Source organism: Manis javanica, chromosome 11, assembly GCF_040802235.1.
Source record: "Manis javanica isolate MJ-LG chromosome 11, MJ_LKY, whole genome shotgun sequence".
Lineage (NCBI taxonomy): Eukaryota > Metazoa > Chordata > Mammalia > Pholidota > Manidae > Manis > Manis javanica.
The window spans coordinates 109,137,789-109,159,479 of NC_133166.1; the positions used below are offsets into that span (position 1 = coordinate 109,137,789).

A 21,691-nucleotide genomic window follows, 5' to 3' on the forward strand; every position below is an offset into this window, starting at 1 on the left:
AGAAAGAAGGAGCTGAGAGAAGGGTGTGTGGCCAAGTGCCCTGACCTGTGTCTTAGATGGCCTACCTGTCTTCTTTCTAGGTGGACAAAAAGGCAGCATCTAATGTGGATTCTCACAGTTGTATTCTTCTTGGCCCTGCTTCAGAAGTAAGGCAGTGTCTCGTTTGGACTTCCTCTCTTTTACTGCTAGGAGTGAGTGAGTTCAGTTTGTACCTGATTTTACTATATAATGTGGTGTGTGTAGATAGGTGAAGCTTTCTAAAATATCTGTTCTTCAGAGCTGTCTTACATAGAATCGGACGGTGGGCCTTACCAGTCCATTAAGCCTCAGGAGCAGGAGGGCATGAGGGTGCTGCCAGGGCTGGGGGCTCTGAGAGGGGTAGCCTCACCACCAGGCTGTAACATGTCACCCTTTCCTGGCAGACTTTTGAAACTCAGAAATGTTCTCTGTCTTTTGTGAATTCAAAATGTAGAAACTCCCTTTATGAACAAGAATGGTTTAAGGCTAATCCTGTTTCAAGGTTGTGATCCAGAGGCAACTTCTGAGTTTGCACTTTTATCTCAGTTTTTGCAAAGATTGAGAACTGGGTTCCAAAGCCACTTGGAACTTCTCTTAGTTTCTTAGATTTCTGGTCAGGTTAGGAATATCGCTTTTTTTTTTTTTTAATGGACTTCTATAGCTTTCTGCTTTCTTCCTGTGGCAGTTTGGAATGTTGGAGCAGGGGGATACTTGACATGTTATAAAATAGTCCAGGGATATTATTTGATTTTTTTCCCCTTTGGTTATTTTGTCATATCTTAAAGATAGCAATAGCATTTCTGCATTTTCCTTCAGATGAATTCAGGTCAAATTGTTTGCAGGGTCAGTTTACCTAGAGTTATATCTAAGATCATATCCCTACACCCTTTTGTTTGTTTATTTAACTGGATTTAATTGGAGAGCTTTTCTTCCTCAGAAAAGTGTGATGAAGACTACATGGGGTGTGCTGGACCCTCCTGTGGGGAATACCCGGTTGAACGTGATTCGGTTGATATCCAGCCTCCTTCAAACAAATACCAGTAGTATCAATGGGGACCTTATGGAGCTGAATAGCATCGGAGTCATATTGGTAAGATTTCCCCTGAAAGATGTCATTTGCTCTTGGTATTTTTTAGATAATAAATGTAAGTCACAACCTCACTCACAGTGCTCTGAGCATAAATGGTCTTTCTTATAGTTTTGCCTTGAGTTTATCATCAATTATGAGTGGTTTTAATTTTTCAGTAGGTATTTATTGTTGCTGTGTGTAAAGAACTTTGTTAGAGAATTTCAAAGATGATTAAGACAGACTTTCATTGAGAAGCTCAGTGTGTATGGCAAAGATGTTAGAGTGGATATAGTCAGGGCTTGTCTCAGCAGTAAAGTGACCCTAATTAATTAGCAAGGGGGCAGACCTTTGTCTTCTTTCTACTGAGCTATATCTGTATAGTGTATCTGAGAATGTATGTAGTCCTTGGACTCCCAAATTTTTCCTTGAAATAGCTTTTAGTCTGCTTGTCAGTGGAAGAGAGAAGGAAGAGGCCAGTTAATTCTGGACTTCCCTGACCGAGTTCCCCAGTTCCAGGGTTTGTGCTTAGAATCCACAGGCCCAGCCTTGCTTTGTCCGTCCTGCCACGCCACAGCACGGAAGGCATGGAGATGAACATTTAACAGATTTCACAGGACATCTGGCCAACACCATACATTTGGGGGAGTTCTGGGGCTGTTTCAAAGGAGGATCTGGGGCTTTGCTCGCTAAATCAAAGGCATTGTAATGTGCATTTTATATACATTTCTCATGTGATCCTGAGTGTAAAGCCTCATGTGAGAGAGAGTATCTGTTTTTCAGATCATGCCCAGAGAGGGGAACATTCCATGGCTAGTAAGTGTTAGAGCTAAGATTTTGAATTCACATCCAGTTTCAAACCCATGAGTGCTCTATCAACCCTACTGTTGTGCTTTTTAGTGTCATTGAGATATTTTTAGTTCTGTTTCAGCTTTGGGTTAAGTGATGTATGAGTATAGGGCATAGAGAGCAGGAACATTTTGGAGAAAGATGAAATATGAAAGGATTATAGTTTCTTTGGTAGCATAACCATGTATCTGAGGAGACATAGCTTTTGCCCTGTCCTCTGACTGGTATACCCTCCTGACTACAGGAGGGTAATGTTTTACTCCCCATTTCTGGGAGTCTCCCCGGAAGTCATCAGTTACGAGTATATAGCTAATGTTAATTCAGTCTGTCTTAATCTTTAGAGCTACTTTTAAGTGCTGACAGATTTGGTAAAACTCCTCTAACTAGATCAGTAACCATTGCTGTTTTCATTTTGAGATTAGATAACCAGACTGAATGATACCCTGAATATATACTTGAACTATGCATTATAAGCTTTCAGGAATCATCTTTTCTCTTTGTGGGACTTTTACCTTTTCAGGTAATTTGGAAAACATTTCAGGATGTTCCCATGTCACTGCCTCTCACACCTCCCTTGTTTTACTCCCTTGGCTGAGTTTTGAATGCCTGAGTGCTAACTCTTCCTGGGGTGTGAGCACCTCCTAACTGGGGACATATTTTTATCTCTGCCTTTCCTGTTGCACCCGGCACTATGCCTGCACAGAAGGCATTGTTGGTACATACTTGCTAAATCAAAATGAGATTCTCAAAGATCTCTTTGAAAAGTATTGGAAGTTTACTGAACTTACGTGTATTAGTTGCTTTGAAAACAAAAAGCTACTCCCTTTCTCTTTGAAAAACTTAACGCTTGTCCTTTCTTCATATGTTTATTGTTGGTCTCTCCTAGATTCCATGCAAATTCTGGCATGTTGGTTGGGTGAGCAGATATGCTGTGTAGTCTATGAAAGCGGTGTTTCAAACCTCCTTTAAAATAAACTTGTGTTCCCTTTTAATTAGTCCTGTTGAACTAAGAGTACATCATTTTTTACTTTAAACCACTATTCAGTAAATGTATGAAAGTAGTGTCTTAAACACATTGAAGTAACTGAATAAAAGAAGGCATTATTTTTCTTTTTTTACAGGACATGTTCTTCAAATATACATGGAATAACTTTTTACACACTCAAGTGGAGATTTGTATCGCACTGATTCTTGCAAGTCCTTTTGAAAACATGGAAAATAGCACAATTACTGATCACGACTCCACTGGTGACAATTTGTTATTGAAACATGTAAGCTTCCTTCGTGTCTTTTTTCTGCCACTCCTGGTTATAGCATTTTGCCGCTTACGTGTGAAATAAATTGAAGTTTTAAGGGCATGAAGTTAAATTTCAGAATCTAACTATTTAACTTATATTCATTGCAGTTTTAACCAATGATTCTGTAAATCAGCTCAAGTAGCTTGCTTATTTGGTAAAATCAGTAGATTTGAAGATTGAGAACTCAGAGATTAAAAGACCCATAACATTTTAAATGCTGTAAAAAAACATTTTTACAATATTTGGCATGCTGGAGTTACCATTTCTGGTGCTGAACACAGGATGGAAAGTTGGGAGCAGTGAGTTCTGCGCGATGTCAAGCAGACCTCTTCTTTTGGTCTGTTTTCTGGTATTAAACATGAGGCGGCATTTGTGGAGTATAACAATGAAGCAAAACTGAAGGAACAAAACAGCAGCAGACTCACAGACTCCAAGAAGGGACTAGCGGTTACCAAAGGGGAGGAGTGTGGGAGGGCAAGTGGGGAGGGAGGGAGAAGGGGATGGTGGGGTATTATGATTGGTGGTACATGTGGTGTGTGTGGGTGTCACAGGGAAGACAGTGTAGCACAGAGAAGACAAGTAGTGACTCTGGCATCATACTATGCTGGTGGACAGTGACTTCACTGGGGTATGTGGGGGTGGGGACTTGATAATATGCGTGAAATGTAGTAACCAGTTTTTTTCATGTGAAGCCTTCATAAGAGTATATATCAATGAATCTTTAATAAAAAACCAAAAAAATAAAAGATTGTCTCAGGCTGCTAAAAATAAATACATAAACAAAATATCTATTTTTTATATATATATATATATATATATATGAAGCAGTTGTACTAAATCAGTCTTCAGGTTTCTTCTTGCCCTGAAGTCTTTGGTTGTATGAAAATCTCACTCACGCTGGGTTACTTCCAAACTTGGAAGACAGGAAAGGCTAGCCTGGAGTGACCAGGAAGACAGGAAAGGCTAGCCTGGAGTGACCAGGAAGACAGGAAAGGCTAGCCTGGAGTGACCAAGTGGGTGGGGAAGACAGGTGGTGACTGAGTACAGCTGGCACTGCGCCCGCTACAGGGCAGCCACAGCACTTCCACTGGCTTGCAGAACGTGGGCAAAAGCCACACCTAATTTTAATAGGAATGCAGTAGTGTTAGTACATCTGGAAGTGAGTGTCGCTCACGTTTACAGAGCACAAATATTTCTGCAGATTAAGAATTAAATTTTATTCATTCATTATAATTTTGGTTGTGCTGTAGATTTCTGAGCCACATTTTCTTAGCTACTAGAACCTGGCATGGCTTTGAGTCAGCTGTGCCCTGGCAGCCGCACTTGAAATGCCATCATTTCCCAGTAGAGGCAGTGCCCTGTCTTGAATCCCTGTAGTGTCCCAAAGGCCTTGAGGATCCTTATTACCACACTGCATGTGCTTCAGCCAGTAATTGACAGCTCTTGGTAGCTCGCAGGGTTATACGTATCACTATTCTGTTTAACTAGAATTCTATTTCACTTGAAAATTTTGACCCTGACATTTATATAAATGTTAACTGAAATATTCCTTTTTATTCAGCTTTTTCAGAAATGTCAGTTAATAGAACGAATACTTGATGCCTGGGAAATGAATGAGAAGAAACAGTAAGTAAATTTTTTTTATAGGAATTCACTTTGATTTTTAATTTGAAGAAAATATCCTCCCATGCCCTAGTCAAGAGAAGAGTGAAAATCATTACATGGTACAGTCCACTTAACAGTTATAAGTGATTCTCTCGGGACTGCAGATTATTTCACGGTAACAAATGTTTTTCTGGTAACTTACTTTTACATTCCCTGCCTTTCTGCATCTCTTGAGGGGGGGAGACCAGGGGTCTGAAGTGTCCTCGCCTCTGTGCTGCCTTCGAAGCTTCCTGTCCCTTGTTGAATGGCTGTCTTTCTGAGAATAACGCAGAGCTGAAGTAAAGAGGTGTAAAGGCCTGTCTTCTTTGATGATGCTTTAAGTGAGCACGTTTGTCATGGTCACCCCATGTTTTCATTGTAGAGAAGAATTGCTTTGGGCATAGAACTAGAGAGGGATGTTGCCTTGTATTTTCCTTTCAGCAATTCCCGTTAGCTGATTGGCAAGCTCATTATATGAAGTCTTAGTTGATGCGTACAAGTAGCCTTGTTCACAGACTTCAGTCGTGATGGTGGTGTCTATGACAGCATTCTTCCATAATGCCCCAGGAGCTTCTGTGCCAGCCCATAGTTGGCAGGCAGGTGACGAAGGGTGTATTTGGAAAACATTCTCAAGGCATGCTTCTTGTAAGTCAGGATTATTGGGGTATGATTCTTGTAAAATGTCACCTTTTTTGGTGTGCATTTCTAGGAATTCTGACAACTGCATGCAGTTGTCTAAGTACCACAGTCAAGACAAAGAACATTTCCATCATCCTGAAAAGTTGTTTCATGCCTCTTCATAGTTGAATCTTTTCCACTGGCTCTGTGTGTCTGTTCTGAGTCGTCTTGCAGCCCCCAGGAAAGCATGGGAGGTGTCAGCTTTATTTTGTGAGACTTGGGCTTTTTTACATTGCTCACTAGGCACTGATGTGGCTCTCATTTGAGTCTGTGGGAATGTGGCATTTAGTGGGAATGTGGCAGGGACCAGGTTGGTAGAACTCACATATGTGCTTCCAAATGGAGCTTCCCTGGTGTGGGGGTGCTGTGCATGGCCAGACCAACATCCCTGGTTGTGTGTCTGTGCTTTGGGCCCTCCCTAGCTCCTGACTCCTTTCTCTCTCCGCCTGCTCATCTGGCCAGTGCTGAGGTGTCGTATGTGCTGTGCTCCCCATGAGCTGCATTCTCGGGAGGTCTGGCTGTTAGTGTTCTCTGTCTGGAGGGGTCCTAAAAGAGATCTTCTAATGTTTCCTTGTGCCAGAAGCCTCCAGGGGATTGGGGCTCCTGGAACAGACACCTTGCAGTTGGGCCTGTTTACCTGAGGCTGGCGGAGCATGGTGGTGTCCACCTAAGGAGTTGCTCATGAGGCGCACTCAGGTCTTGGGATCTTACTGTGAATCTTAAGGGTCGCTTAGCCACTCAGTTGACATCAGCCCTATGCCTTGTGACCCTTCACTATCTCCAAACCTGCCAAGATTATTAGCAGGTATTTTATTTGTCAGGCAAGCTGTCAAGCAGAGTATGGCTTTCTTAGTGACTCCTGAAAGGTTCTCCCTTTAAGCAAATATCTCTTCAGTTTATGCCCTCCTCCATCTGAAGTCAAAGTCCTTTTTTTCATAGAAGTTGAAGTCTTGGCACTTGATAAATGGTTGGGCAGAGAAATCACAGTGATGTGAAAAGTTTGTCTGAATGTAAAGATGGATTATGCTTGGGAAGATCAGACTCTAGGTGAGGGAGAGGGGTGAGGAATAATTTGTTTTCCAAGGGATGTGTGGGCCGAATCCAAGTTGACTACCTCTCCTCTTAGGCTCAGTCCTCAAAATCAGCCAATATTTTAACTTGAGAAATGCCATTGGTAGACAGTTATCTCTGCTAGTTGATTGATATGATTAAAATTTGATGTTTTTTAGCAAAATGAACCAGAATTCTCAACTCAGTTCCCTACAGTCTGCTTAATGTCTAAAAAATAGTTTCACAAAAGATTTATTAAAGGAAAGTTAAAGAAATATTAGGCATTAATGAATGTTTGGGGTTTTGTTTTTAAAGGTAATATGTTATTGAAGATTACTGGTTGGTTTGTATATTTGAATAAAGTTTGCCCTGTTGAGGGAGGCTGCAATGTGTCTTTGAGTAGACAGTTTCTGTTGTTACCCCCTGCCCCCTGCCCTGGCCTGGTCATATTCTGGCACTCTCCTTTTCTGTCCATTCCCGTTTTTAGAATGATGAAGTCTACAGTATTTACCAGGCTATTTTGCCACTGAAGCTGAATACAGTTGATATTTGAATAACATGGGTTTGAATTGCATGGGTCCACTTATAGCACAGGTTTGTTTTCAATAACTATATTGGAAAGTTTTTTTGGAGATTTATGACAATTTGAAAAAACATTCTGTAATTTTATTATAAGAATGCTATATATAATGCATATCACATATCAAAGATGTACTAATCAACTGTTTATGTTGTCATGAATGCTTCTGGTCAACAGTAGGCTATTAGTAATTAAGTTTTGGGGGAGTTATAAGTTATACTTGGACTTTGGACTGTTGGGGGTTGGTGCCCCTCACCTCTGAGTCGTTCAAGTCAGCTGTGTTTGTCCTTTACCCCCTTGTCAGGGCTGAGGGAGGAAGACGGCATGGCTATATGGGACACCTGACTAGGATAGCTAACTGCATCGTGCACAGTACTGATAAGGGCCCCAACAGTGCATTAGTACAGCAACTTATCAAAGGTAAGTGGCTTATGGAATTTTAACTGTGGTTTTTGTTGGATTGGGGAAAGGATTTAAGGATAAAGTGGATGTATTTGTAGCATTTTTAATAGCTATCTATGGAGTTTCTTTATGTTCTGCAAATTATCTGGAGATTTAGATGAGGTTCTTGAGAATGTGTTTAAACCATGTAGTTCTTTGCTGTGTCTCCTCTTACTTCTGCAGTCCTTTTATTAAGTATTGGCAGGAATGGCTGAGGCCAGCATGCTTGAGTTGCTCACTTTCCATTCTCAAAGAACATTGCTCAATAAATCATTCATTTGAGCTTCAAGTCCTCATAGGCCGGCACTTGAGCTATAATTACTCTTTTATTTTCTTCTGGAGGCCCCTATATAACCTATGGATTGATTTCCTTTAACTGGGATATCAAAGCATTTATCAGCATTTTTTCCATATGTTCTATTACTAAAATGAGGGATATTGGCTCTTAAAGGAATCTTTTTCTGTAGTAGTGTTTAAATGTAATCAGCCCAAGGTTACTTGGAAGAAACCATGTGGATGCCTTTTACATTGGCACCCAGGCCATGTCTCTCTCCTCTAAAATGAGAGCAGTAAGAGCTGTGTGTACTCTGTGGTTTGTACCAGCAGGATTACTAGTCCTGCCACACGCTCTGAATGGGAAAGAACTTTTAACCTCTGTGGTACAGAATTCTTTCATGGTAAACTTGCCGAAAATCATTTCCCAGTCTGTGCTATTTTATCTTTTAAGGATGTTTGTGTGTTCAAGAGGCTGTTACCCACCAAATACGCACTTAAAAGCATAGTTGTTTCCCTCTGATGGAAAAATTGGGACTTCCCCACCTATAATTTTGCTTCTTAGGAGAGGCATGAGCCAGATCATCACAGTGTGTTTTATGTCTTTTTCTTTAAAATTTCTCTAGATGGTAGAATTTCTCTATTGCCTATTTATCCATATGTTGGCCTATAACACAAATATTTAGGAAATACGATCTTTGAGCAATTTGAGAAGTCACACTGGATTCCATGGGACATCCATTGGTGATCTGCTAGTCAGAGTATCTCAGGAAGGTGTGCAGTAGCTGGCATTTGCAGCATTTCCCAAACTTGTATGACCGTGGAAAAGACAGCTTCCTGCCGACCTTAAGGACTGCTTACTGTTCTCAGGAGATTTTGTTGGAAACATATATTTTCCAGGTTAAGTTTTTAGGCAAAGATTTTTAAAAGCTTATTAAATTCACAGAGCTGCTTATGACTTTTGGCAGCAAGTTTGGACCATTCAGTGAATGTTTCTGGTTCCTGGAAGTCCTTGGGGACTGTGCAAAGCTTCCCCAGCTCCATTCTTCTAAGAGCCAGGCCCTCAGCTAGTAGGGTGTGTTTGCCTTCCCTGAGCTGAGTGGGGTGGCATTCTCTTGTGTTGCCTGTTTATTCATTTGTCCGTGTGTAGATCATTATAGAGATAATAATGTTTTTTCCTTTTCTCCCTCTGAAGATCTTCCAGACGAAGTCAGGGAGCGATGGGAGACATTCTGCACAAGTTCGTTAGGAGAAACTAACAAGAGGAACACGGTAGATCTAGTAGGTTTTACAAGGTTACATTTCTATGATTTCAGTGCTCTGAGTCTCTGCTCATTTTTTCAGAAAAAATGTGAAAGCTCTTCCATTTGTCCTGGTAATTGTGGACCAGAGATAAGTTAATGTTTCTTTACCAGAAAGAGCAGTCAGTGTTCACAGTATTCTTGCTGATTTGTCGAGTCAGTTCCTAATTCCTGCCTGAGGCGACCGAAGTGTAAACTTGCCACCACACCTAGCCACCCTTCCCTGCAGTGCCCGCTCCTCGAGCCTCTGGCTGACTTGCGCTCCATGGGGGCTGCTGCCTTATGCCTCAGATGACCCCGTCTGGTTAGGAGACCTACATATTCCTTTGGATATTTTCTACTCTTACTGAGTCGAGTTTACCCTCATTTTAGATCATTCTCAGTGGGGTGAAATTTTGTTGATAACTTTGAAACCCCAACTTTAAAGTCTTTAATACATTGGTACTTTTAGCCAGGGAATAATGGCATTGATAATATTTTTTAAAATTATATTGGACTTTGGAATGTATTCTTTGTTTTGTTTTGCCTTTTTTTTTTAGTGCAGTAAGTTTTGAGGTAAGTATTGCTTTTGTTTTTGCTTTTAAAGATGAGGGAAAGGCATTTCCTTTCATGAGCGCCTGCCAGCTGATGATCAAGTTGGTGCCCTTACCTCTTCATGGAAGTAAATGTGTCAGGCATTTAATTCTGTATTTGAAATTCAGAAGTGCAGTCTTGAATTTCTAGTACACAGTGACACCTTGAATATTAAGCAGTCAGATACCTGGGCGGCCTTACCTGATGATAGCAGAATTTAGAAACAGGAGGGAAATGGGCTCTGGCAGCTGCAGAGCATCCCTGGGTCATCCTGTGTCACACCCTTCAAGAGCCTCTTGCCTCCTACTCTGTAGATTGTCTGGAAGATTTTATTATATTTTTCTAGACTCTTGACAGATTAAGATGTGTAAAATGATGGGCTTAGTAAGTATTAGGAGTTGGAAGAATTTTGAAGTTAAAAGAGATGACTGAAAGAGGTGAGTGGGGCTGTTGTATAAAACCAGGTCTCCTGGCGCTCAGCCTGTGTGTTGCAGCCCAGCAGAGAAACTGGCCTTCGCTTTAACAGCCCTGAGTCATCGAGGAGACTTAAGTGATTTTTAATGAATATATTACCCACCTTAGATCGTTTTTACCCCCAAATTGGTTAAAATTCTAGATAATTGCGATTTTTAAAATTATCCTTTGACTTCAAAGGTAGAAGTCAACCATATCCAGTAGTTACCAGGATTTTAAAAAAAACTTCTTTATCTGTGGTAATTGAAGCAGATTTCTCTGGTGAGCAGTTCCTTAGAAAGAACTTCATTACTGTTGAGTTAACACTCAGCTACTTCGCATGATGCTGTAAGCATTCTGGTCTGCGACTGTGTGTGAATGTTTATGTGTGTCTACGTAGAGGAGCATGGCACGCAGTGCAGTGTGAATGTGCAACCCTTTGGGTTCAAATCCACGTAGACAAGTACACTTGTGCTGAAAGGAAAGCAGCATGGAGCCCACCTACCAGGATGGAAGCTCGGTCTGCCTTTGCCTGCTGCACTCTGTGCCATCATACTTGGACTGCATGAATCATCTACAGTAAAACAGAATAGGAGAAGTTGGCTTACGTAGCCAAAGAGGTCAGATTTACAGAGCCCTGTTAATCAACTGTATCTCAGTGGCCGTTGAGACTTGCAGGTTGATCTCTCAAGACCTCTTTAATTTCTTGGCCCCAAATACCTAGTACTAAAACACCACCTCTATTTAGTCTTTCCAATAAGAAATTTTGCTTTTTAGTGCTTTTAGGGACACAGGTGTTCTTCCAGGTTTTTAAGAATGTGTATACGTTAACCCTAGGCCACCAAGGAGATGTTAACTGCAGCTTCTGGGCCCTTCACTTTCTGCCCACAATTTTTCAGGCTGTAACCCAGTGTGGTTGGGTGCCACATTCCAGAGAAAATGTGCTGCTGTGAATATTATTATAAACAACTTGGTAAATGCAGTAGGTCTTGCTCTTGAAAGAATGTCATACAGAGTCATGTAGTGTGAAGTTCAAGTAAAAGCATATTTCTCTTCTGATGGTTTCAGGTGCATTTATCACTGAATTTGGCAGTTAAGTAATAGATTGCCTCTTCTCTGCCCCCATCTCTAAGTAGACAGATTAGATTAGATACACTGCCTTGACTTCATTGATTTTAGATTGTCTCAGCTACCTCTCTGGGGATCACTTCAGGTGTATTCACAGGACTTGAGTCAACCTGTGCTAGTTCATCACCTGAGTTAGTACAGTGTTGCATTGCCCTGGCCTGTTCTTGTTTTTCGCGTCACAGCAACAAGTCGTTCATTGATACACCAAACACTTACCCATCCTACTGGCTGTGGGCCTAAGGACTTACTTGGTTGTGTAGGATATGCTGTGCCTGCCCCCAAACTCCTGTCATTTTTTTAGAGCAGCATCTGTTTTCAGGCTCCTACCCCTTCTAGGCAACTTTTTTTTTTTTTAACTCTTCTTTTTTATTTTTTTTTATTTTGGTATCATTAATAAACAATTACATGAGCAACATTGTGGTTACTAGATTCCCTCCTATTATCTAGTCCCCACCACATACCCCATTACAGTCACTGTCCATCAACATAGTAAGATGCTATGCAATCACTACTTGTCTTCTCTGTGCTATACTGCCTTCCCCGTGTTCCCCCTTCATTATGCGTGCTAATCATAATGGCCCTTACTCCCCTTCTCCCTTCCCACCCACACACCCCAGTCCCTTTCCCTTTGGCAATTGTTAGTCCGTTCTTGGGTTCTGTGATTCTGCTGCTGTTTTGTTCCTTCAGTTTTTGCTTTGTTCTTACGCTGCACAAGTGAGTGAAATCATTTGGTACTTGTCTTTCTCCGCCTGGCTTATTTCACTGAACATAATACCCTCTAGCTCCATCCATGTTGTTGCAAATGGAGGGATTTGTTTCCTTCTTATGGCTGAATGATATTCCATTGTGTATATGTACCACATCTTCTTTATCCATTCATCTACTGATGGACATTTAGGTTGCTTCCATTTCTTGGCTGTTGTAAATAGTGCTGCGATAAACATAGGGGTGCATATGTGTTTTTGAGACTGGGCTCCTGCATTCCTAGGGTAAATTCCAAGGAGTGGAATTCCTGGGTCAAAAAGTACTTCTATTTAGAGAATTTGAGGAACCTTCATACTGCTTTCCACAATGGTTGAACTACTAGGCAACATTTTAATTAACCTCTTTCTGAGAGCTTTGAAGTACCTCAGTCTTTTGATCCTATCGTGCCAAAGTGTATGCCCAGTAGATTCACGTATTGCTTATGTTTTTATGTTGGGAGTTTCTTATGAATAAAATTTGGTGTTTTGATTACATCTAGAAACATCTGTGTTTTGACAGAGCTCCCAAACCGTTAACTTAAGTAAGGATTTAAATAGAGTAGATTTAGATAACATAGGAAATGCTTTTGTGCTGACTTTGGAAAGTTGAGTTTGTTTCATTCTCTGCCTTCCTCTCCAAGGGGGAGAATGTGTTTCCGAAGGTGTGGGGCTTCTCTCTCGTTGTGGATGAGAGGAGTTTATAGAGGCCTCCAGATAGTAAATGTGCATGTATGGATTGCCTAGAGAGACGGCGGGTCGGGGTGGAGGCTCTCGAGAGTTGGTGTTTCTAAGCAGCTCTGGATCCTATGGGTGCCGGGGGGACCAGAGTGGGACCACACACACCAGAGGAAGGAATAAGAGGGGTCGCTTCCATATTTCACTCGGAGATTAGCAGTCAAGTCATGCTTATGATTTTCCTTAGCAACCCAAGTCAGCCAAGGTGAAACACATACTTTTCCCATTAATAAACAGCAGTTTTATTATGAAAAAAGATAACCTCTCAAAAACTTCTTTTCACTGCAGCATTATGTACACTATCTAACTTGGCAAGTGTGTTCCTGTATACTTGTTACTTTTGTCAAAGCTGTGGTGCTATGTTCTCATGTAGTAATTTATTAGTATTCATTAATTGAATGAATATTTGAGTGGCTGCTAGGTACCAGACACTGAGGACATTGTACTAAACAGGACTGGCAAGAATTCCTGCCTCGGTGGAGGTGGGGAAACCAAAGGATGGTGACCTCTGGGGAAAGGAGGGAGTCGGAGCTTTGGGGGCAGATGTGCAACTTACATTGGGCAGTCTTCTCACTGAGAAGGAGCTCCGTGAGCACATTGTGTAGAAGCTTTAGGGATATGAGGAAGAGTGGTGTACAGGCCCGAGACGGCGTCATGGCTGGTGTGCGCAGAGGCCGGCACGGCATCCAGAGCGGCCATCTCAGAGCCGGCTGGGGGGAGAATGGACGTGTGAGGTCTGAAAGGCTCTGCAGATTCTGCCTTTCATTTTATCAGACAGATTCAAAATGAGAGTTTGACCACAGAGCAGGATTTAATGGGCAGTAGTGGGTTATTCATTTGGCTATTAGGCACAGCTTCTGGGTTGATAAGTGGCGGCCCCATGTTTCCGCTTAAAAGTGCTCTGTGCCCAGAACACTTCTACACTAAGTACAGGATGTGTAACTCAGAAAATAGTGTCAGCCACCCTTACAGGTTTAGTGCTTTTTCTAGACTCTTACAGGCCGTTCCTGTTTATAACTTGCTGTGTAGCCATTCCTGTTACCAGTGCTGTACATAGTCACATGTATATTGTCATTTCTAATTGTTAATACATTTCCCACTAATACTGTGTGTCATTTATGAATTAATAAAAATTAGTTTTTTTATCATGAATTGGCAAGCAGTTCATGTTTGTATTTTTCCTTAGTTAATGGAAGTCGGTTGTAAGTTCTGAGAGCAGGGGCATGCATTTTAAGGGGCAGAAGATTTTAGGTCTTATGAGCAGGAACTATTGACTCAACTAATATCTAGCGCTTGTGTACAGTGTTTGTCTTAGAGTGGGCAGGAAATGCAAGAATTGGAAGCGAAATGGTTATACCTAAACGTGACCTTTCTGGGGGCTCATCAGTGACCCCTGGGATTACAGTTTTACCCTTTGTGTTTGGCACGTACACATAATTTTTCTGTTTCGTTTGGGCTGTTACTTCTGCCTTCCCTTTGGAAGCATTTAATTGGGAATAATGATCAGAATCACGTAAATGGAGTAGCTCGTCTCTTACCTGTTCTCTGGTGATATTTTTAGTGAAAATACCACAAGTGGTCAGCAGAAGGACAATGAGCTAGCCCGTCTTGTTGAGTGAAGTGCACCCTTGAATTATTGGGTGGGTTTTACAACTTAACTGTTAAACATATTTTTGTTCTTGACACTGTTACACATTGAGAGAAAAACTAAATGTGTTTTTCCATAAAAATGCTGATACAAATGTCCAAAACTTTTCTGTTAAATAGTTTTTTACATTTCTATGCATATAGGTTACAACCTGCCATATTCATTCATCCAGTGATGATGAAATTGACTTTAAAGAAACGGGTTTCTCACAGGATTCTTCTTTACAGCAAGTGAGTCATGCCTTAAAGCTTTGCTTTTTGTCTTTATTTTAAATGCTTAGTCTAGTTACCATTTATGAATTAGCTTTGGAGTCAGATTATGCATTAGGATGAGATTTGGGGTTACTTGTTAGGCAAAAGACTTAATACAGGAGTGTTGGGTACATGAGAGGAAGATTTCTATTGATTATATGTCAGGAAATGTTTCGTACTTGATAACATTGATGAGTTGGGTAAATTTTCAGACTTGAATGAACTGAATTGTTTAGTAATAAGCCTCTCAAACACTTAGTCAGGACCAGGTCTTGACGTATCAATTGCTCTGGTGTGGCAATAGAATTAATGTCGTCACCTTCCCACCCGCACTAAATGTTGCTTGGCTTCTTTTTTCTCAATATTTAAGCCTTATCTTTTACCAGAGCCAGGATACAGCGTCTGCTGGTTTTGCTGGCCCTGTCTTTTGACATCCAGGTAGACTGTCATCCTCTGGTATAGGTTGAGCTAAGCTGTTGCTTGGTTTTGATACTAAGGGAGTTTAACATTCACATTTCCAGCGTAGGGCTGAAGGAGCATTTGAGCACTTGGCTGGCTTCTCTTTTGATGCTGCTACTCTTTCGCAGCCCGCCTCCCCCCGGTTAGGGGGTGGGAAGCAGTCAGCCCACAGGGGGAGCTGTTGAGCAGCAGGGCCTTCTTACAGAGGGCGGCAGCCCCTCAGTGCCACCCCCACCCCCCATCTTGGCTTGCTGTTCAGCAGCACTAGCCACTCAGGATGCCCAGCCAGCTCGTTGTAAGCTCCCAGGCTTCCATCAATCCTTTCTTGATTCCAGGGTTCTCTGGTATTGCCCCAGGAAGCACTTTGACACTTTTCTCCACTGAAGCACCTATAGGGTATTGAAATAGTCCACTCAACCTGTTATGAACCCCAGTGCCACCCAGTGCTCCACCCCAAAATGAAGCTCGATGGTGTAAAATGTAAAGTGTCAAGGTGATTTTGTACCTATAGCTCTAAGATAAAGACTGCCCTAAACATCTATTTGTAAATAAGCCTATAAACCTAGAACTTTAGGTTATTGGCTTGACCTATGAGTAGTTAAACTTAGGTATCTGGAAAGAGGATCCCCTTACTTCTTTCCAGTCACAAAACTGCTTCACTAAAATTTTAGACTTCAGCCAGGCTCCTAGCCATGTGGATTTTACCCACTTTATGTAACTCTGTAATAGTAGGAAGAATAATTCTTTTCTGATTAACAAGCTTCTGGTAAACTTTTCTCTGCATGTTTAAACTATAAACCAGACATGGATCATTTTGAAAATAAGATGCTCCAAAGCATTTTTTTTTTTTTTTTAAGAATACAAGTCTAGGTTATTTAAGAATTTCATGATGGTTCCATCATAATTAGAATATTAGCTGGTATATGTCAACTTCAAGTTCTCATTCACATTTGAAGTTAGGTCTCGTAGAGAACTTAGGGCAGGTTGTTTAACAGGCTTGCCTGACCATGTCCCCGTGGGGCCATATTTGGCTTGGGGAGTGCCTTACAGCCTGGGTTTTGTAACCACCCACCCTTCCTGGTTTCCTCACTTGTGACGTCTGACTCATTTTACTGTGTCTGGAGAGTTAGGGCTGATTGCCGCATATGGGCTCCCTGGCACTGATCTGACTGCCTCCCACCCCACTTCCAAACAGGTCTGCTTGCAGGCAGGACGGGGGAAGTGAACTAGGAGTGTCCATTGCCCAGGTAGTGGGCTAACTTCTCAGTGACTTAAACAGTCGCTGGCTTTGGCCAGGATGACAGACAGTTCTGGGAAGTGTGGGTTTTTGTTTTATAATTAAATGTTTCTGTTAATTACACAGCCATATGGTGCTTTCCATATTTGGATTTCTCAAGAGTCCAAAGCATTTTTTATAAAGCATTAAATAGAATACAGTAAATCTTCACTTATTACATGGGTGTAGTAAGTCTTGATAGCTTTATTAGCAAAAATCATATTTGAAACCTGAAATTCATTGCTAGTTTGTGTCTTCCCAAAAGCTGTAACAGACTTAGAGGAGTCAGAGCTATAACGGTCCTACTGAGGACTTGCATTTGTTGGCTTTCTTTTTCTACTACACTACTACCCAGAGGTTACTGGTGTCTGTCAGTTGCTATACAGGCGTACCTCAAGAGATACCGCAGGTTCAGTTCCAGACCACTGCAGTAAAGTGAGCATTGCAGTAAGCCAATCAAATGATATAAAAGTTATGTTTACACTGTACTATAGTCTATTAAGTGTGCAATAGCACTGTGTCTAAATAAATGATGTGCCTACCTTAACTTAAAAATACTTAATTGATAAAATGCTAACCATCATCCAAGCTTTCAGTGAGTCACAATCAGTCATCACAGATACTGTAACAGATATATTATTAAAAATAATTTTCCAAACTATGACACAGAAACACACAGTGAGCAAGTGCTGTTGGGAAAATAGCGCTGATAAGCTTGGCTCAATGAACAGGGTACCTTCAATTTGTAAAAAACACAGTATCTGTGAAACACAGTAAAACATCTATCTCCCTAGATAGGTGATGCAAGTATGTGTATACATATGTTTGTATATCTGTGTCTGTCTGTATATATGTATATGTGTTCACATACATTATTAGTATTTGCATTCTGTTTATGAAGCATTTAAAGGACCACTTTTACATTTCTTTCCTTTTACATCCAAAAGACTAATAATATGACCTCTAGAGGTGCAAAAAATTAAAAGAAAAGAATCAAACAAAACAATTGGGAAGGCCCTTTTCCCTTGAGTCACCAAATTTCTAATGTGTAAATACACTCAGAGCTCGGCTTGTGTTGTTTGCTCAGAGGAATGACTTCATAATTCTTTACCACATCTTTGAAAGTTACCAAGGATCTGTTTTACTTTACCATCCGGAGGAGTTGGTGTCTTTCTTTTTGTTTTAATGAATATGAATGCTGCATCTCATATTTTCCATTCATATGTCAAAACTCGGCCCAGCTTCCCAGAACTTGTCCCTGCCCTTCTTCTGTTTTCAGCCGGACTCCCAGGCTCAGCCTTGGTGTGCCTTACCAAACACGCTCCTGCGGGGCTGGCCCCATGTGCTCATGGTAGTGAAGTCTGTGGTCAGGAAAGGGGACACTGAGAGTGAGCAGAGCAGCGGCGGGTAGCTTGAGTTAGAGGAAAGTGACGTTTCACGTTCTCAATAAACTAGATACAGCTTTTTTCAGACCTAAGGAAAAGATGCCTTCCAAAGCCAAATATAAGGTTTATTTTTAAATTATCCACAGTTTGGATTATTATGCCATAATTCCCTGCCACTATGATGAGTAATCAGAAATTAATGGTAGAGGCATTTCTGCAGTGTGGAATCGGTGGGCTCTGCTCAGGTGGAGAACCAAGGAGAAGTTAATTTAAGTCCATTATAGCTGCCTCCCTCCCAAGCAAGTGGCCTCAAGCACAATGCCTTTAGTTCAGCTACCAGCTGCTGCTCATGCCCCTTCTGTGGGGCTTTGCTACAGGAGGGAGCTTTTTCATTCGCACACAGCTCTGTCCACTTGGTAGCATGCATGTTGTTGTTTGTCTCTGTATTTATTATTTGGGGTAGAATGAGACGTCCACTTGCTTATTTTCATATGTCTTTGACTCCTGGTTGCTGACATAGGAACACATCTGCTGATTTCACCTGATCCCCTGGGCTTGCTTGTTGTTTTAAATTAGAATAGCAACATTTTTGTGGAGTCTGCTTTAACATTCCCCCATTTCTCACCTAAGAAAACCCAAGTGCTCTCTAGGAATGGTGCAGGAAACAGAGCTGGCTCCCCCATGGATCTTAGAGTTGTAGCTTTTCAGAGTGATTTTGGATCAGTATTAAAACTTTCTGTCCTCTCTCTAAGGTAGGTAGAATAGAAGTTACTTTTATACTCTGCCCAGACTTGAAGACTCAAATAATTTTTTAAGAAAACAAAGTGTCCCTGTACACTTTCTGTGGTAGGATTGCGATTGTGCATACTAGTCATCTTCCCTTTGGAGATGTGTTGGGTAGTGGAATTGGGGGTGGAGGGCGCTGAGGGAGGGAGAGTGGCGGTTACCACTTGCTGGATCTTAGCACAAGGTTGGTGGTGTCCAGAGGTGACTGATATACCTTAATAATTTCAGACTGTCATATGTCACTTTGATCCCCTCTTCGAACTAGACTTAACCCAAACCTCTCTCTAAAGATAACTTACAACAGAGGACAAAGTGGTCACTTAACATTTCTTACAATGACTTGTGCATTAGAACAACTTGTAGACCAAATTCCTAATGTTTTCTTTCTTGTGTGTAAACTGTCTGAAATTATTTGATATGTGTTTTAGAAAAACACACCACCTTTTTAAGCCCTATGGCTTATATAAGATGATTTCTGGAACATAAATGGGCAAATAGTATGTAGAATGTCATTGAATCATTATATCACTATCACTGGTCCTGGGGTTGCCAGGCCTTTTCTGATTATCAGATGCAACAAATGACGTCCAATTTTATTGACCAGTTTGGCTTCAATGATGAGAAGTTTGCAGATCAAGATGACATTGGCAAGTGAGTATATTATTCTGTTTCCGTAACTGTACCCTCCAGTTCTTGAGAGACCTTGTGGGATTGTCTTGGATTGTCCTGAATTAATTTGCATTCATGAGCTGGGAGGAGCCTGTCTTCCACCGTGTTCCTTTAGTTCGAGCCTGTCCAGCACTGAGGCACCGGAAGGACAAGTAGCAGAATGTCACTCTCACAAAGACGGATTGCTGTGAAACTTGACCTCTTTCACAGAGGTTTACTTTTATATAGATTAAAAGTTCTTTAGAAACTCTATAGTCATTGTACCCTTTTAGGTTTTAGTGTTAGATAGCATTATCTAAAATAACTAATCCCTACTTTAGTGCACCATTTGGTGTAAGCTTGTCTCCTTTTTACAGCACACGGTGGGGTTGTATCATGGCAGGAGCAGATCCACTGTGCATATTTTCTTGTCTACATGACTCTCCGTTAGGCAGAGGGTTTTCTGCAAGAGCCAGGCAGGCACACCACCAATTCATTCTGCAGTCAGGGTAAAAAGCACAGAAGTGGGAATTGATGGTACTGTACCAAATTAACAGACAGAAGATGTGTGGGTGATCCAGAGAACTGAAAACAAATGGTCCAGCATCTGACCTTGGGAAAGAGGTATTTATAAGTAAAGTATTTATGAGAGGATTGTTATGGCTCACTGAGAGCAGAGTTTGAATATCAGATGCAACAGTGGGTAGCTGTTCTCACATGCACTCCGGATGGTTCTCAGGATCACCCAGGATCTGTACAGGTCCTGGCCAGTGGCACTCATTTTAGTGTGATTTCACTGCAGCCAGTAGATGCTGTTGTCTGTCACAAGTTGCAGTGTGTGGGCATGTGAGACGCTAAAAGGCTTTCGGCGCTCTAATAGTGCCATACAGCATGCTGTGTTGGCACAGTGAACTAGAGGCTTCATGATGAACAGACCCAGTCACAGGCTGTCAGCTGCCCTAAAAGTTGGCTCATTTACATCTGAAAAGAGCGAGTGTTTGTGTCTATACCCAGGAATGCTTACACCAAAACTGCAGGCTCCCCATGTGGCTTCTCAGCATTTGCCTGTCTGGACATTCAGTAAATTGTACTAGTTAGGAATCCACAACATTTTTTAAATTTATTCTTGGAATAATGATTGATTAGAACAGATCTTTTAAAATTACAATAGCCCCATGTACTGAAAAATTATGTTTACAGGCTGTGAATTCTTTTACTTTCTTTCCTGATTATATCATATTATAACAATATTTTGGGGCTGTGTGTATCTTGCGTATGCAGTTGGCTAACCCCAGAGAAAGCTCAGTGTCTGACAGCTTTTCATCTTTTGTACCTTTCCATGTTTTGACACGTTTCTTCTTTGCAGATAACCTTTTTCTTGGTGTTTTAAGCCCTCTGAACCATGGTTGCTACCTGTGGATATTAAAAATATTTTATGGGAAGGCTTCCGGGGTTTGTTTATTATGTCTCAAAAGGCTTCTTCCACCCCAGCCTCCTTGTCCTATATAAATTCCTTAATACCAAGAGTAGAGGTATCATTTAATAAAAGCAGGGGTTTTCATTTAGTTTTGTTCTTACCTATGTAGATTGTAATGGTAGTGAAATATTTCATGAATACTGTTTCTGTGAGTCATAGGTAATTAATTATTCCTACATTTATATTTTGTTTACAGTGTTTCTTTTGATCGGGTATCAGACATCAACTTTACTCTCAATACAAACGAAAGTGTGAGTATTAGCATTTCCTGTCATGAACAACAGAATATATGAGAGATGGACAGGTACGAACTGGGTTTTGTCAGCAGCACGCACGTGGATGCCGTGTGCCCTAGGGCCTCTGTACTCTAGAAAACTTCGTCTCAGATTGGTGTGACTTCACCCCCCTCACATGACCTGCCTGGCCCTTATGGGCATTTGAGTTTGCAATCCTGATTTAAGTTGTGAAAGGGCTAATAAAACGAGGGTGACTTGTAATTATAGCAAAGACATTTAGCTTCAAAGACTGTAGTTTAACTCCAACCTGCTGCCTTTTATGTCTGCTTTATGTTACCAGGTGAGAAACAAAGGCCACATCAGAGCCAGCCTCTCATCACTAGACAGGTTTCAAATAGCAACCCAGCCATATCAGCAAAGTGGGATTAATGCCATCTGAATGGGCATAGTCTTAGGTCTTTGTGTTGATTAGCATGATGAGAGAGCTCTGGTTTATTTGCTAATGTGATAAGGTAGAAATTGCTTTTTGGGCTATTAATGTTTATCACTGCTTAGCAGGACAGGTAAAAACCGAGGAAATACAGGTCGCTTTCCCATTAGTTCAGATCTGGGAGAGCCTCTCAGGCGGGTGGTGCAGGCAGGCTCCTGGAATCGACGTGCTTTTACTAGATGATGGTGGCTCCATGAGGACAGCG

At 41.3% G+C, this 21,691-nt stretch overlaps 1 protein-coding gene across 24 annotated transcripts in view; it reads left to right on the plus strand.

Annotated features, from left to right (window-relative positions):
- The window catches only part of PPP6R3 (protein phosphatase 6 regulatory subunit 3), a 137,458-nt gene that overhangs the window by 88,363 nt on the left and 27,404 nt on the right, over positions 1-21,691 (plus strand). For 5 of the 24 annotated variants that reach the window (XM_037011355.2, XM_037011374.2, XM_037011376.2 and 2 more), the window contains 9 exons: positions 81-191; positions 956-1,108; positions 3,055-3,204; positions 4,793-4,857; positions 7,488-7,603; positions 9,093-9,178; positions 14,622-14,708; positions 19,189-19,286; positions 20,957-21,011. In XM_037011355.2, the coding sequence (XP_036867250.2) occupies positions 81-191; positions 956-1,108; positions 3,055-3,204; positions 4,793-4,857; positions 7,488-7,603; positions 9,093-9,178; positions 14,622-14,708; positions 19,189-19,286; positions 20,957-21,011 (921 nt within the window). The remainder of the gene's footprint in view (positions 1-80; positions 192-955; positions 1,109-3,054; positions 3,205-4,792; positions 4,858-7,487; positions 7,604-9,092; positions 9,179-14,621; positions 14,709-19,188; positions 19,287-20,956; positions 21,012-21,691) is intronic. The other 19 variants (XM_037011359.2, XM_037011360.2, XM_037011361.2 and 16 more) reach the window with 12 other exon arrangements.